The sequence below is a fragment of the Sphaeramia orbicularis genome, chromosome 16 (genome assembly GCF_902148855.1).
Source record: "Sphaeramia orbicularis chromosome 16, fSphaOr1.1, whole genome shotgun sequence".
Classification (NCBI taxonomy): Eukaryota; Metazoa; Chordata; class Actinopteri; order Kurtiformes; family Apogonidae; genus Sphaeramia; species Sphaeramia orbicularis.
In genome coordinates, this window is record NC_043972.1 from 32,115,102 (window position 1) to 32,133,000 (window position 17,899).

At 37.5% G+C, this 17,899-nt stretch overlaps 1 protein-coding gene across 1 annotated transcript; it reads right to left on the minus strand.

Annotated features, from left to right (window-relative positions):
• Positions 1-15: 15 nt before the first annotated feature.
• Positions 16-14,681, minus strand: jazf1b (JAZF zinc finger 1b). The gene is made up of 5 exons (XM_030157573.1): positions 14,488-14,681; positions 4,901-4,973; positions 4,074-4,267; positions 3,264-3,433; positions 16-1,820 (listed from the first exon to the last, which is right to left on the minus strand). Exons 1-5 carry the CDS (start codon positions 14,600-14,602, stop codon positions 1,644-1,646), a joined length of 729 nt encoding a protein of 242 aa, XP_030013433.1. The 5' UTR covers positions 14,603-14,681; the 3' UTR covers positions 16-1,643.
• Between the last annotated feature and the right edge of the window lie 3,218 nt (positions 14,682-17,899).

Here is a 17,899-nt window from a genome sequence, read left to right on the forward strand (position 1 = left end):
CACGGGAGACTTTAGGCACACGTCAGAGGAACTTTTATTCTAAATGTAACAAAAATTTACATGAAGCAGCTTTTTGAAGAAATACAGTACATCAGTATTAGTCTCTGCAAATTTCCTCTAGTTTTCCCTCTGCCTCGTCCACATTGTTTTTACTTTCAGAAACATATGAAAATATAATTTAATGCACTTGAACACAGAACAATACATTCACTTTACACTATATCAAACATACCTCCATACTGGCAGTACAATACTGTCACAATTCTAAATCAGACTGCAGTTCCTTAACACTGACATCCATGCAGTGAAGATGTTATTTAATGGCTCACTGTTGATAATTTCTATATTTGATGGCAACTTCAGACATTTTGGTTTAGTACATTTCATAGATGACATGGGGTTTTATGTTCAGCTGACACTAAACCCATATGGCACAAAGACGGTCACATGTTTTTCACAGCCTTATTGGATAAATGTGAGAACGTACATGTGCTAAATATATGTGGGCCTAATTTTTTTTAAAAATCAATTTGACACAAGGACAGTCACACTTTCATAAAACTGGGAACCATGAAACAAAGAACAAGTAACAAACAGTCCAAAATGAGCTGTTTGTAGAGTGTCAGAATGAAGCCATAAAAAGATTTGTACTGACTGGAATGGTTTACATTTCAAGGCAACTACATACAGGAATCTTACAATACTGGAAGAACTGGAGGTTTGGTGTACACTGTCCCTTGTAGCAATATAGAAATTGCAAACTTCTGCTCTCAAGTTTTGGTACCCATGATACAAACTCCAGAGACGAGCTATTGGCAACAAAATGCTGAATTGTTGGCAAGTTGTTAAAAAAGTGCTTCAATCCCTCGCTGTAAAATAGCGAGGAAAACTGTTTTAGGACTGAATGGAAACATTAGAAACACAAGTTCTAATACTCCCATGATCCCACCAAACAGCATAAATATTAGACTAGAACACTTGGGCAGGACTGTGGTGCAGAAATGCTTGCAAACTTCACCTGAGATTAAACTTTGGTACTCACACACAAGTGTTTGCAATAAAACAGATGAAACTAGGTGTGGAATACTTGAGATATGAAAAGAAAAACGGATTATCATTTCAAAGAGAACAAAACATGTTCAAATGTTTTCAGTACTAGTATGTCAGGAATCCAACATTTCTGACATAATACTACACTGACATATTTAGCTTCTGTCCCATTTTTCACTTGAAAAGAGACTCTTAACTAGACAGAAGCAAGGTAAAGACTCCTCCTTTCTCTAAAACACATCCATATCTGTTTTTAGAGCAGCATGCTCTACATGCCAATCTGTGACCTCATCAATGAGTGGTCAATACATGTCGAAAACTGAAATAGATAAATGATAGCTTAAAAGTGCAAAATACAAAACTGAACTACATAAAGATTCAACATTCTGAATAAAATTAAAAAAAAAAAACAAATAATCATACATTTATATACCATGCAATGAAAAATAGTGTCATAGCATAGTGTAATAAAAGACAGAAAGGCTGAAGAGGAGAGTGAACAGTGGGGGAAAAAAACAGCTATTGCTGGTGATGGTGGTGTTCAAATGGTCAGGAAATGGCCAGAAGGAGAGCACTGGCTGCTCACTCAGTCTCTACTGCTGCATCTTGCGGATGACGTCAGTGGAGATAGGTGGGTGGAAGTTGATGGTGTGGTGGCGGAGACCCTGAGATGTTTTGTAGCTCTTCCCACATCGGCACTTGAAGGGTTTACGAACCCTTATCTGGGTTCGGTGGCCATTCTTGGCATGATACTTGATCCCATTCACATTCTGTAGTGAAGCAGAGAAAATTAAAGTTAACCATCACCGTGGAAGTGCATCAAAAAAAGGCTGTTGGAATAAAGCATTTAGAATTAAAAGACGACTGCTTTGAGACATTTATGTGCTGCTACAACATCCTTCATGTTTTCCAGAAGATTTGAAACCTCACTGCAGTCATTTGCTCTTACTCATCCACAGCATTTTGTGGTTGTTGTTGAGCAATAAAGCAGGACTTGCAGTTGGCCAGTTCAGTGGTGCTGAGGTCAGTTCTTCCATACCAAGTTTGGAAAACCATTTCCTGATGGATCAGACGTTGTGACAGTGACATTAAAACCTAGGGGCTGGAAATCACTGAGTAACTGACAATATCACACTACTATGGATGTGTGATTTGGTGAAAAACTTCTATTGTGATAATTCTGGGAATATTGTGACTTTGTTTTGAGTCTACTGACTTGATTGTTGAGAAATATCAAGTCAAACTTACAAACTTAAACAAGCCTAATTGATATAAAACCTTTAAAATGCAAAGAAATGTAATGTTCATTTTGCATTTTTACACAGTACCTCTCTTGGCTCAGTGCCACCAAATCTTTGTGTTATTTTTTTATGTTTGCAAATAGACCGCCTTAAACCCTCCCAGTGCAAGAAAATCATCTAGAATACATGACATCTGTGTAACTGAAGCAGAGAAAATGCCTCTAAATCAGTGGGTTTTCACAGAATTTGACGACTGAGATGAAACAGTGAATTCTCTTAGAGCCCCTAACACACCCACTGCTCAATGTCCTCAGGTGCCAAGGTCTTTAATAAAAATATTAATATTTGGCTCCAGTGTATCAATAATGATCGGACGAGGAATTAATTATAAGTAATATGATTCTTGTGTTGATTTTATCTCAACACTAGTTTAAACAGGAGGGTGTTTACCTGAAACAGTTACACTATTAAAGCATGTGGTATGTTTTAAGTCTTTTGGGTATGTACTGTGTCTCTTTCACAAAATTTCAACACAAATCAGTCATCAGTAGCTTTACCACCGCAGAGAAGAGACATAAAAGACGTTTTCATCTTATCTATTTTTTTCTGGGTCTAAACAGATGCCTAGCGCTGCCTGCTTCCTCAGACTAAGTTATCGCCCATAACCCTGTCATTCACGTCAGCAATGCAATTTTCTCAGGCTGCACATAATTTATCCCAACCACACACACCAGATGTGAACGGAAAATCCAGTAAAACCCCCACATGGCTGAAGTGGACTGGATGTATGCGTTTATGTTGACATGCTGTAATGTTAAACTAAGAACCAATTTTCCATCGCCAACAGTGGGGGATACATTTCATATCACAGTCTCCATTCTGTGAGCAAATTAAGGCACTTATCTCCCAGTTTGTTCAACACAAATACATACAGGTCTATGGTAAAAGGTAAAAGGATTCCACTGTTAGTACCTTGTATCTCTTTTTACAACCCGGGACGGGGCAGGCAAAAGGCTTCTCATCACCTCCGTTCATACACATGGAACTGAGGATGGACTCAGAGCTGATGGCGCTCTCTGTGGTCCACGACTCATCACTGTCAGACTCCTCAAAGTCTACCTCCTCTTCGTCACATTCGCTACCTGTGAGACGATAAGGAAAAGTTAATTGCTGAGTGACTCATTCAGGGTATCATGACTAGACAAGCAATCACACACACAGGTCTCAGAGAAGCTCTGATTTATGGATGCTTCATGACATCATGATTGGATTTTTGCTTTTGAGCCTTAAGGGTGATAAATAAGCAAACTGTTTTGGGAAAGACTAAAATAAACTATGCCAGTCGTGGGAAAGAATGTGTACTTTTGAGCGAAGTCTTGGAGTCAATAAGATGCTATTGTATTAGCCATTATTTATACCAGATGAGCAAATACAAACCACAAGAGCTCAAAATAAAACAAGACTTTTAAGGATTCATACTTTGAACACACATGAGCACATGGATACAAAACAAACAAACAAAAAAATCCTTCTTTCCTAAGGACACTTGTCAATAAGACACATTAGGAGGTCTGTGAGAATCTCCTCTAATTCTCCAAACCCTTAAAGTAGAAGTTATTATAGGCACGTCCCCGTCTTCACCAAGTCCTCAGCTTGAATCGAGGGGGAATTTACTTTTTAAATCATGTTCAGAGTATAATTATTTTTTATTATTTTAAACAATGGACAGCATCAGTAAACCAAGCAGAGCACCAGTGAGGTGGGTCTGTTCAGGGTGGGTACCTGTTGGCGTACTGCTGCGGAATGAAGAGGATGGGGTGATGGGTGGAGTGACGGGAGGTGTGAGGTTTCCACTGGTGTGGCGAGGCGGAGTAGAAATACTGCGAGACAGACTGCCTGTCAGAGACAGAGACAACTTCGGCTGCACCTTCTTCTTCAGAGTTTCATGTTCTCGTCGTGCAGCATCTGTCATGAACCTGAGAAGGGGGAATATAAAATCACTGAGGGTTTGCAAAATCAAAAGAAAACTCATGACTCTTCCAAAACTTTTTACAGAAGACCCCTGATGTTTATTAAGTTCTGGTGTTGCTACTGTAGAACACATGCATGGAAAAAGACTTAACTGGCTCCATTCCCATCAAAAAACCTTATGGCTAGGTTTATGATGGATAGTAAAGTCTTTAGTAGATGTGTATCATAAAAATGAAATGTTAACATAGACACTGTTAAAGCAAAAGTGGAATTAACAAATTAAGGAATAACCACATCAAGATGTGTTTGTGGAGGCAGGGAGACAGTGGCAGACCTTCTCCAACACTGGCTTGTTGCTTAAGGCTTTTAAAGCCAGCATTCAAGCACCATATCAAAGACAACTGGGATGAACCAAGGGCAATAAAGAAAACCAGCTACCAAACACTCCAGTGACTGATCTAAGCAATCCACCAGATGACATGTGAATTCACTGCAAAAACCTGATTCACTGAAGCAAAGGCCTCTTAGAGAACAGTGGATATTATTAGGATTTATGAACATAAATGTTTGCGGGTCAGGCACTGATAACATCATTATACCAGATAAATTCATAGATATAGTAAGTGATGCTACTTTACCTGTTAATGTAGCTGAGGGCAACATATGTAGGCTGCTGCTGCTCCTGCTTCTCCAGAAAACGGGGGTCTGTGTCTGAACAAACAAGACAGATAAGTTACAGAGCAGTTAGGACTCAGGGATGGACTGGAACCGTGATGATTTTACAACTAATTACAGGGTTTCTGTTATGAGACAATTTGTATCTTTATACAAACTAAAAGGTACCATCTGATCTCATTATCGTACCATATGTTTTCTACAGTAAATACATCTAAATTTCATCCCATGAATAGCCCCTGTGACAATAGCCCCTCATGATATTAATCAAGAAAAACAGGATATTGTGCAACATGCATTTCAGTGACTTGACTGTCACTGTTCAGTGTTGCTGCAGGGGTTCCACATGGCTCTTCATGCTGATACATGCTGACTTCTTTAAACATCTGTACATTTCTTTCGTAAAATGAATTCATTAGCCCCTGGGCCCTTTACTAAATAATTAAGATAGTTCCCAATCTTTAGAGACAGTGCCTGTTTGCATATCATCATGATAAAGTCTAAATAAATCAGTGCAGACCTTAGGCAAGAAATTACAGACTTGTCGAAGCCATTATAAGACTAAAGTTTGCAAATAAGCAACATGACAAAGATCATTTGGAGGAGTATTATCGGATAAGAGGAGGTAAAAAGTAAACTGTTGGTGATATTGCTCAATGTTAAGTATCAGTGCAAAGAGGAGGATTATAGCCTAAAAAACCAGAACTGTAAGGCATTAGTCTGATGTATCAATAAAGTATCTGAACATCAGTATCGCCCTGTATTGGCTTTGTTGACTGCAATTGGCCTATCAGCAAATACAAGTATCATAAACTGATGAATGCATGATTGAATTTATGTTCATGGTGTTGTTTAGGAACATATCAAATTAATTTGATCAAAGTTTTGCTCTCTGAAATTTGGGAAAGAATACCTAATTTGTTCAAGAAAAATCTAAATCATATTTGCATCTTGTAAAAATTTTCATTGTGAATGTGTTTCTCAAGTCATTTAATTTAGTAAAGAAATTGCATTGTCTTAAGTTCACATAGCCAGAATATGAAAAATCATTAACTGCCCTTTACATTGAAAAAAAAAAATTAGATTCAAGAGCTGGAACACTTTAAAACAGTCAAGTTGTTTTTCATAATTAGGATTTTCTTGTTTCCTTGATACAAACAAAAAAGGAATCAGCATCTGCCTCACACATCTGTATTGTCCTAGAATTTTACAGTGATCACATCCATATATTGACGAGTTAATCACAGACCTCTGACCAGATACAACAGAGAATGTGTGATCATGACCTGAAAAAGTGGATTCATAAAAGAAGGCTCTGATATCTGCCACAGTGAAACAAGCTGAGTGGAGTGTGAAGCTTATGGAAGAAGAGGTTGACTCAAAACCGTAAAGATAAATGTGAAAGATGAAATTCCCACACTATTATTCTATAACTTTACATTATCAAATATGGCAAATTCGCAATTTATAATGCTTTTAAATTTCCATGGTACAATTTGGAAAAAGTTGTGCCACACGTTGCTCATATGTGGCCACACTTGACACACACTGTTTTCCCATGCTGTGCTCCAGACATTCATCTTGCTCAACGGTGCTAAATGTACAACAATAGCCAATCTCCACACCCTGAGGAGAAGTGGGCTTGACTTCAAACGCTCTTCTCACTCCGCTCCATGTGGGAGAGGAGAGATGCCTCATAAAACAACAGCGTCTACCAGCTGAGTCTCCTTGTCTGCCTCTAACGGAGCTGTGAAACTGCTACCCCCATGTGGTTAAACCCAGTTTCCATCCACAAGTTTATTTATACACAGCAACACTTAAGCCTATGTGGAACTTTAAATTTGATATTATGCTTACAAACGACAATGACCAGCTACAACTAAATAAGTGAATAAAAACACAATCACAGCCCAAGATGATTTAGAAATACTTAGGTAATGATGGGAAACACATGGAAATAGTGTAATTAACATTTTCATGGTCAAAGAGGTAAGCAACACCTTAGTGAGGCAGTAATAAAACCCTGAGTCATAGTCAGTTATTTATTCCATCAACATGTTCTTATGCTTTCAGCCGTTTGTACGGAATGACAAACTGAAAAACAGATTTTCATTCATTCTCCATTAGACAAAGACATTCAATAGACAGGGAATTAGATTTTAGTGTTTGGGATTTCATCATAAAATCAACATTTTTCTTACATTTTTGTTTTTATCTGAAATTTCTAAGGAATATCATAACATTTTAAGCTGTATTTTATAAGGTGAAGGTGCGTTTTGTCTACAAACATAACTACTGAAAATAAGTATTAAAAACACTAAATACTAAAAAATGTAGATACTGTTGAAATACAATGAGAAAAACAAGTGACAAAATGTAATTTGTTCATATTTGGATGCTGTGATGGTGACTTGTCAGTTACGTTTCTTTTAATTCTTATATTTTACAATTTCTGCTGTGCAATTATCAATTTCTGACTTGGTTTTAATTAAAAATATGAGTCTCTAGACATTTTTATTCTAATTAAAGTCATTAGGTGGAACAAATAAATACTATACATCCAAGTTATTTTATCATTCATAAATGAATAAAAATATGATGAACTGAAAGTGGAAAAAATGTTACACTGCTGGATTCTTAAATAAGTGCAGATCTAAACCAAAGACACAAAACATTTGCTAACACTATTATACAGGGAGGTTGAGTGCAGTCTGAGTTTAAAGCTGAGTTTAATTCTATTGAAAGAAATGGAGATTGACCAGTAAAACTGAACCCAGGCCAAATTCAAGTGCACATATGAAAACCCACATTTCAGAAGTAAAACAGTTATCTAATTCAAGAAACCAATATTAGTCTTGCTTAAAGTGCCCATGGTGTCAAAAAAAAGAGAGTCCCTGCTTAAGACTGAGCCGTTTGGCTGACAATAAAGTAGTGGCAGAGTAGAGTTTTATGGCATTGGCAGGTAGGCTTTCAGAACAGATCAAACCTTGGCGACTTTGACTCAGGTGGTTTTTCTCAAAGCCTCAATCATGAGCAAGTGTTTCATTAACAGCGGATTTATCCCAAGCGAAAAGGACAGCACACCTTTCTCTACTCTTCAGCCAAAGTCATGGAAACAGAGTAAGAATGATATGTTGACTATTCCCCAGCCAAAATCCAGAGGCAGTGCGCAGACTATTCTGAGCACTGTGTGTTGGCATGTGTGTTCGTGAGTGCACAAGAAATCCCTCCTAAGATCCCTAATGAGCCTCCAGGAGTGGAATGGTGGCCTGTTCACAGACCGCTCAAACAGCAGTGGATCAATCTGTTCCCACACACTGTAAATCACACACACCTCAGGTGGGGACTGGGGAGAAGGAGGTCTGCAGGGGCCAGATCCCCTCAGTCTCTGCTATTCTTGGGGCCACCAGCAGTGAAAGACGGGGCTAAAAGCGCCTAAAGTAGAGATGGGAACCCCTCTAATCAAACTACACAGGTGGTCCCACCTTGGTGGCCAACCAGAGACGCTCTGGGAAACAAAAAGAGTATGTTAAGGAGTAAACAAATGCATTAAATGAGCCTCAGTGTTCACACACACTGATGGGTAGATGAGAAAGATAGATATCATAGATCTATGTATTATAATAAAAATAAACAAATTACAGTCTTGCTGAAATAAACTTGAAATTATGGAGATCAGACAAACTATTTAGGTGAAAAACGTATACAAAAACTATGACCAAAGTAATGCAGTTACAAAGTAGACCACTGCATTAAATTGCAGTAGAATACCTGTTTAGTATACTTTATTAATATGGGTGTTATGTGAACATGGCTAAAGCGTCTAAGATTATACGGTTCATTACGTTAAAAGGAAAAACTGAAGTCTCTATGTAAAATAAAATCACAAATAAAAATCACAAATCAATAAAATACACAAATAGATAAAGGGGAAAAATGGCACAAAAAACCTGTTTTGTGTTTATGATTGTCACTTTTTGAAATGTTAAATTATGACAGTCCACATTAACTTACTGTTAACATCCACATAAACTGACAGGGCCAGTGTTTGCAGAGTGCAGAAAACATGATGCAGTAGCATGTTGTCATTAGGGCCTCTCCAAACAGGAAACTAAGGGACGATCACAAAACAAGTCTACCTAAGGCAAAGGGGGAAGTGACGCCTTCTGCCCTCTCCTAACGCCCTCCACGACCCTCACACACACACACAAACACACAGCTCCCTCCCTTATTTCCACACACTGTCTGGCTATTCCATCCACCCTCCTGGCTAAATGTGCTGTGGGGTAGAGCAGAGTGGTGAGCATTATGGTGACATGTTTATGGCGGCTCTGAGCAGCAGGGGACATTACCAGGAGTGGTGGCACAGGTAATTCATTACGATATGACCTCTAAGGAGGAAATGAAATGGAGTCAAGCTCCATGTGTAAGCTGCCTTTGCAGGTTACTGAAAAAACATGGGGAGGTTAAAATGATCTATTAGAGCTATGTTTAGTACGGACAGCAACTTAAGCATATACACAAAGACACATTTGTATGTAAACAGAAATAGACACGTCCAAAAACCACATATTCACTGCTTCTTTATGCAAACGTATCAGTTTTAGTTTAAGTTTGATGTATTTTAAAGGAAAAGGCTTGTGTTTCTACTCTAAGGTACTTATATTCGATAAAGGGTTTATAATTGCAGAACTGTAAAAGAAACGGAACAAATAAAGCTAAAACTCTGAAAATCGCCTATAGTTAAGTCTTCAGACATAAATACACATATATATTTGTACGTCTTTACCGGAAAAAACATCACGTGCAGAATAACTGTGGACATTTACTGCACGTTTAGTGAGCATCTACACAGAGTTTCAACAAAACTATTACACTCATCCTGCAACAATGTAAACAATGTAAACATCAGTTGTATATTATCTCCTTAGAGGGCGTTTTATCGAGTGCAGCAGCCATGTCTCACCATCACCGCACAGGAACAGGAGCAGTGGTGTCGGGGGATGGGGAAATGTAATTAGGTCCACCAGGTGCACAGATCAGGGAACTAGTTACTGCTTCCTAAATTTATTACTTCCGTGCAGATTTGGGGGTGCATAGCAAAAATCTTCTAAATGAGCCTCCAGTGAGAATTAGCGACAAACAGAGCCATTGTTACAAAAGCCTGGACACTTGAGGCCATCGTTACGCCAGGCCCCAGCAGTCCACAAACTCACACTCACAGGTCTGAATAACAGTCGGTGTTTGCTTCTGCTTTGCAGTGGCCTGGTCGCTCAGTGACAAAGTAAACATTTCAGTGGCTTAGAGCGTGCTGGTTTTCAAACCACACAAGAATACCCGGCCATTGAGGAGATCTCAAAAGCTTTACAACATAACTTGGGATCAGTGGTAAAAGCTTCCAATAGTCCTGTGATGGTGCTGTCTGGATTTGCTTACAAGGGTCTAAACTGAACACTCTTATGATCAACTTAAAATTGCTGGTGATAAACAATAACAAATACTTGTTTATCAGAAACAGCTGTAGAAATTAACTAATCTTCAGATAGAGCTTTGTTTTAGTCACTTTCTAAGCTTTTTTTTTTGTTAACAAAAACGTGTTATATTAAACAAAAATACAATATAACTATCATTTTTTGTCTGAACTGTTTAACTAACATTATGTATTATGTATTATTATTATGTTCCAGGTTGACAGAGATCAATACTGATTGGAATTAATTTTGGATCAACAAGTATTACTGAGATTTTAAATGTAAAAGATGGAAGAAAAAAAAAGAATTCTACATTCTGTTTTGATACAAATCATTATTGCTGTTTTTTTTTTTCTTTTTTTGTTTCTTCTTCACAAGTGTTCTGAAACTTAAAAAAATATACTCTCCTTGCTCTCTGAAAGATTGATTAAAAATGTATCACTTATTTATTAATGACCCTATTGAGGCTATTTATGCTTTTTATATAAATCTATATGCTATATACTGCACCACGTGCTTAGTGTGGGGTGTATACTGTTCATTACATGTGCTGTTTTTTTAGGTTTTAAAATCTATTTTATCTATTTACTGCTACTCTTGTACTTTGTCACTACTGCACTTCATGGCTGGACCCTTCAGCTGTCCTGTACATTGACGGATCTGTGTAAATTGTGGAATGTGTCTAGTGTGTAATGTCCTGTCCTTTGCTGCGACCCAGGTCTGCAAACTGAATTGCCCCTTGGTGATAAATAAAGGGTTCTGAATCTGAATCTAAATTCTCTGTTCTGAATTAAGTACAAGCAGTGATTTGGAGGAGATCCTTGGGTCTACACTGATGTGGACTACACTGTGATGCTGTCTAAAATAAACAGAATGTAAGGATTAAGACAGTTCCAGGAGACCATGAAGACTCAGTAACAGGTGAATCCTGCACAACACTTGTATGTGATGTACTACTGACATTTTGGTATAGATGGCAGGAGCATTTTTCTTTCTGACACGTACTTTGATCAGCACTACAGTACAGATGATTTTACAAAATGATGGGGCTTAAAATCTCATGGTGTAAAACAATACACAACAAAAAAAGTTTGGGTCCAGCAGCCATTATTACTATGATTATGCTATTCATTATTGTTTTTCATTGAGCTGGAGCAGTGTATATTTTCCATTACTGTGTTTATTTTTTTTTTCCTATCCTGTCTACTATCTGCATCTGTGTATAAGGTTTTGATGGGGGCTTTTAACTATAAATCATAAAGTAATCTGAACCTTAACTTCAACTAAGATTTGGGAACTGCTTACATCTTGAAGTTACTGTAAAACCCACTTTGAATTACTATGACGGACAGTACAAAAAGACTAGTAAAAACCAGTGTCCATTACAGTCAGTATAATAGACAAACAGTACATTTAGGGTACACCAAAACACCAGAATACATTACAGGCTAGGAATCACCATCTGTTACTGTACAAGAAAGCTCCCCAGACCAGCAGCTGATCAGCGCCACCTGTTGTTCACAGATCTGACATGCTCAATGGCTGCAGAAAACAGAGACAAGAATGTGTGCTTGTTTTCCAGGCGCCTAATTATAAAGGAGAATGTGCTTTAAGCAGCAGGCCACCAGATGAGGAGGAAGACAGGCCAAATCAAGCACTCTGTCTGTAATTATGCTTCACAGGCAACTTGGCACAACGCGCAAGATTTCGCACTTCTCAGAGTGGGCACAGGCCAGTGGACAAGGGAGGGGGGCAGTGAAGTTTTTCCACTCTCAGCCAACTAATTGCCTCATTATTGGCCAATAAGTCATTTGGAAGCATTTTTTCAACGGCTAACACCTCGGACTCATGCACAGCACACAATGAGAGGGCAGAGGATATTAAAGCCAGTCAAGCAACAAACAAGAACAACAGAGACAGCTGGGCCTTGTCAGCTTCAATAAGAGTCTGAAATATTAGATTGAGGAACAGATGTAGGAACTAACAGTGTCAAAGTGTGTCTGTGTAGACGAGATTGAGTTACATTCTAGCACTTCATGAAATTTTACTGCCATAAAAGTGTTAAACTAAATTAATTTACGCTTTTGGTTACTGTAAAGAAAGTATTAAGGACAAGGAAAGAAGCAAACAAATACAAAAAAATGTACATACTGGCATTTAGTAAGTAAAACATAGTAAAATCAACTTATAATTATTTGATATAGTAGAATTAAGCGTTTCATAAACAAGAAGTTTAAGAGTTTAGATAGTGTTCACCTTCTGGCACACAATTATTTAGAAATCACCACTAAGAAAAAAAAAAATACATGATGAAGGGAAACTATTTTTTGTGATGAATGACCACCACAATTCCTCCACGGACAGTTATCAAGTTGTAAAGAGCGACAAAGTACAGGAGGCGCTGTTGTTCACGGTGCGACTCAGAAACCGTATTTTTGATCTTCGACGATCTGGTAAGAGTTATCAGACTTCTATCTGGTCATAAGACCGTGTTAGTCACCACCAATAAACAACACAGTCTTCCACGACTAACTTAAGTGCATCCAATTAGAACCACTGACGTTTTCTGTCAAGTGATTTTGTCATTTCATTCCAGTCATTCAGATCTATTTAAGGATGACCTGCCTTGTGCACAATCACTGAATAGTGACAGATTTAAGTAGTGGCCTGTTATGTTATATGCTTATTATTATATTAAGCAAGTAAGAATGAATTAAAAAGTTAGGAAAGTTATAACATACATGTGCTAATAATAAGTAGCAGGCTGATAACATCTTTTGCCTGTACACAGATCTATAGCAAAATCATGTGACTCATGGTTGATGTCTTATAATTGTGCTGACAAAAGACAAACCAGACAAAAATACTAAAATTAACTGGAAACTTCAAACCTTTAATCTTACATCTGCAAGTTTGTCAGAGATACACAAAGGTTCAGCCTTATTATTACTGATTTCACATTTGTAGTTAGTGATTAATGATAAATTAAGCATGACATTTATTAGGAGAGACTTGACTGAAGAGAGCTTTTCTATCAGCGTGTAGTGTGATTTCCTGTGCTGTCTGGTTAATGAAAACAGGCTAATATTAGCTAGAAAAGTTAAACCTTTAATCCAAGAACCACAGGTTTGTCAGAAATCCTCATACTAAGACATGTTTCACTAATTTTACACATGTAGGAAGTGTTTAAATGATAAATAAAACATCAATTAGTAGATTGACTTGAGGGAAGAGTGCATTTCTATCAGCCTGTGGTGTTTTCCGGTGGTGTCCATTGGAAACAAGCTAATATTAACTGTAAAAGTTACATCTTTAATCCAGTAACTGCAAGTTTGTCCAAAAAGGAATGTTTAACTTTACTATTAATTACTGATTTCACACGTGTAGTTAGTGATTAAATGATAAATAAAGTATGACATCCATTAGGAAAGTAACTCGACTGAAGGGTGTATTTCGATCATCCTGTAGTGGTTTTTATTGTGCTGTCTAATTGACGGAAACAGGCTAATATTAGCTGAAAAAGTTGAAAACAACTGCAGGTTTATCCAAACAAATATCTAAGTTGACTATTACTTACTATACATATGTACATATAGCCTAAACAGTAAGTTATTACATGATAAATAAAACATCCATTAGTGGGGTGGGTTGACTGTAGAGTGTATTTGTACCAGTCTGGATGTTTTTTCCGGTGCTGTCCAGTAGATGGAAACAGGCTAATGTTTAATCAGTGTCTCGTCACTGCAGGAGTAAACTCACGACGCCTGCAGGACAGACCTGCGCGGGCCTAATATAGCGATAATGTTGTGTGTAGCGTAAAGAAACTATGCTGTGGTCGATGTTTCACTTTTATTTGCAGTGTAGCTGTCTAAAGCAGCTTAGCATCCTTCTTACACAGATGCAGGAAGTGAACGGCAGCGCTAGTATCTACACACAAACACCAAGTGCCACCACGCCTAGCAACAGGGTTGTCAGGACGCAGGAAGTAACTTGCTAGCTCGCTAACTTAGCTACTACTGTTGCTAGCTGCAGACCTGGGCCCTCGCGGCTGCGGACGTTGAGTCGTCGGCTCCTCTTACCGATGTGGTTATCCTCGATGTGCACGATGAGGTCGGCTAGAGAGTCGAATTGAAGTCCGCAGACCCCAAATTTGCAGGTGTTGGAAAAGAAAGAGGCAGCGGCGATGCTTGTCATTGTCGCTGCTGCATTGGAAATGAAGGCAGGCGGCGGCGGCGAGCAGCGGCGATACAGCGCGCGGACAGCGGCGCAAACAGCTGGAGCGACAGTACGGGGGCGGGGCACGACGACAACTGACAGCGACGTCAACCGGTAGAGACGCACAGCCAGACCGGAAGTAACAAATTACATGGTTTTATTTAAGGAAACACTTTGATTGGGTGGGACCAAATTATGAACCCATTTGGTTATACTCTTTTTAATTTAGTTACATTTATTTTGGAATTTGGTTTAAGGTTTCAAAAGACTGTAATGTTTTTCAGTTTTTTTTAATAAACATATGTATTGTGACCTATATATTCTCTGAATAAAGTGAATAATTTTATTACCTTTATTTCTGTTCTGTACTTAACGTTTTCTCTACTTTATTACTTGTAATTTCTCTTGATTCCTACAGCCTATACCTACTACTTTCTTATACGGTGGTGGGAAAAAAAAAAAAAAAAAAAAAAAAATGGACTAATGTCACCCAAATCCTAAAATATCTTGGTGACCTGGTGAATGTTTAGAGGATTAAAGTGGCTATTGTGACTAAGATTTAATATATAATGTTACGAATTACAAGAAAGCTCTATTTATTGACTACCCTTTTCCTGCTCTAAATCTAGCTCATAAAATTAGGCTCCCCTGCCTTTTCAGTTTGGTAATACAGTAAATTATATGACAATATAAAACAAGTCACCAGTTAGAACTTTTCCTTGGTTTTCAGGCGGCTTTTGCACTCTTTGTTCTCCAGCCCTTTTAGTAAAGACTTTAAGTGCTCATGTGGAGGTTTGGGGCTCCTCCTCTAACAAGAGTTTGACCTGACATTTCATATTAATGCAAAATATCTAATATCACATCATGTTGTGCTGTTATTATTACCATGCTGCATCTGTGTATTAAATTAGAAAAAGCTTTAAGGTATAAGCTCTAATAAATAAACAGTATCCACTGGGTTCAAAAGCAAAACTTGCTCAAGAAGTCCACTGGCGGACCAGCTGCAACCATTAAATCTGAGGAAAGTTAGTCGATTTTATGTTCATTTGGCTTCAGCGAAGGCCAAAATGGCTTTGGGTGCTGAGAAGTCTTATAATGATATGGAAAACCCTGCTCATTAAAATCATTGTTCTTCTTATCCCTAAAAGATCACTAAAACTACACCACAGGCCATATTTCCATGTATTTTCTTGGCAATGTCATTATTAAAAGAGGAAAACGGTCATTATTGTTCATGTTTACTGAGGAAAATGACACAAACACATTATCATGTACTGGGAATTCTTTTTCATTATCAGTGCACGCATTTCCTATGTGTCACAGATGGAAAAAAAAAAGAAAAAAAAGACAGACAACATAGGTGTGATCGTTGGGGGAACCGAAAGTGAAGCTTTGTTTGAAGCTTTCACTTAGTGAAGTCTAACTTCACAAAACCATGTTTAATAATTAAGTCAATCCACAAGAAGATTCCTTTAATACCACCAGTTGGTCTATCATAAACTTTTTATATTAATAATATAATATTAATGTCACATTGTCATGACTGTGATGTTAATCTTAATCAGAATTTTAAATAATTTGCTTTTGTAACTTAATGCTCCACCTTTATTTTCACTATAGTGATCTAAAAATTTTGTAATTATGAGGATTTTATACGTTAACAAGTGTTGTAGTAAAACCATATAAACACTATGGGGCAGTGTTGGTAAGCATATAGACGAGTAGTTTTTGTTCTCTGTACAGAATTGTCATGTCTGGCTGTAGTGTTTGAGAATACATGATTACATGATGTATAGTTACTCATAGAAAACTGTGCATTCAGCTCAGTTTTCTTTATGTTAGTAGAGCTGGTAGACTCATTTTATGATTAAAGCATCAGCTTAACTTAAATAAGCTGGAACAGAACAAGCTGCTACTACAGAGACTTAGTTGTAAAGGTATTAGTGAAACATTTGTGAATTAGTTTAAAGGTTTTCTATCTTAACTATCTCTATTTATTAACTCTATTAAGTATTAACTCTAATAATCTCTTTGACAGCTTTCTCTAATAACTACAGCTCCAGATCAACTGTTTGGATTCTTCTGAATGTTCCCATGGGGTCAACTCAGAACTCGGTAAAGTCACTTTTTTATTTACACACCACATGCATTGAACAAATTGCCAGAGGTCTTCCCATTTGAAATACTTTCTTCATTAAATACCTCTAAAGCTTGAAGGATCTCTGTAGATGGTTTGAGTTAAAGAATATATGGTCCATTTGCTTCATTCATGCCTTCTTTACTTCTCTTTTATACTTCTTTTGCTATCGTTTCATGTTGTTTTATGGTCTATGTAAATCTGATTTCTATGTGAAACTGTCAAGTGCTGCCATTTTGACCCAGACTTTCAGAAAGATGAGATCCTGTATCTCAGTGAGACCTGGGTAAATATATATAAACATTTATATCAAAGTTGGTAGAAAGTGAAGAATTACATGATCGTAAATCTCCCTTTACAGTACATCTCAGAGCAAGAGATATGACATTGTGTCTCAGTATTTATAGTATCTTTCTTAGTGGGGGGTGGGGTATTTGTGGGCTGTTTTCTGTGGAACAAGGAGAGACATGTTAATGCTTGCATGTCAAAAAGGATTTCTTCATAATATGCTTGAAAGACTATGCATTTTTCTTGTTACAAAAATGAAAATGTAGATTCTCATTTTAACTAGTCTGGTGCAGACAGATGATTTACTTAGCTAGAACTTCTCCAGATTTTCGCACAGTTTATAACCTTACAAATCATGTATAAATAATGGTAAACCAGCTTTTCCAGTGTTTTTGTGGAGAACTATGGGATGGCCTCTTGACAGACTTACATCACTCACTGCCTCTGGTTTAAGGAAGCTCTCTGTTTTCACTTGGAATGCTGGCCCTTCACTACACAACCACATTTATTTACTGATGGTCATTCTTGATGAGCATGAAACTAATCATTACTCTTCCATTAGTTGTAACCCATAAAACACAGATGAGGTCATGAGAAGATACATTTGTGATTTTCTGCACCAGAGGTTTACTAAACATGCTGTTTAAGTCTCAGTCAGGCTTCACAGCTGCTGGTGGTTGACCAAACCCTGATGTTCTCAGTGAAAAAATTATGTGCTATGCAACAAGTAAATAATAAGGTTGTTTACCAATGCTACGATACAGGAGAATGAACTCTTTATATTTCACAGCCATTTTTCTACTATTATATTCGGTTGAAGTTTATGAAAGATCCAAATGTTTCCCATTAAT

What these genes read in the sequence shown, in the direction of transcription:
- jazf1b (XM_030157573.1), bottom strand. Translation starts at nt 14,602, where the DNA reads ATGACAAGCATCGCCGCTGCCTCTTTCTTTTCCAACACCTGCAAATTT. An exon ending in GCCCTCAGCTACATTAACAG is followed by an intron (nt 4,268 to 4,900) that starts GTAAAGTAGCAT and finishes CCCCCTTCTCAG; the next exon opens with GTTCATGACAGATGCTGCAC. An exon ending in GTTGTAAAAAGAGATACAAG is followed by an intron (nt 1,821 to 3,263) that starts GTACTAACAGTG and finishes GCTTCACTACAG; the next exon opens with AATGTGAATGGGATCAAGTA.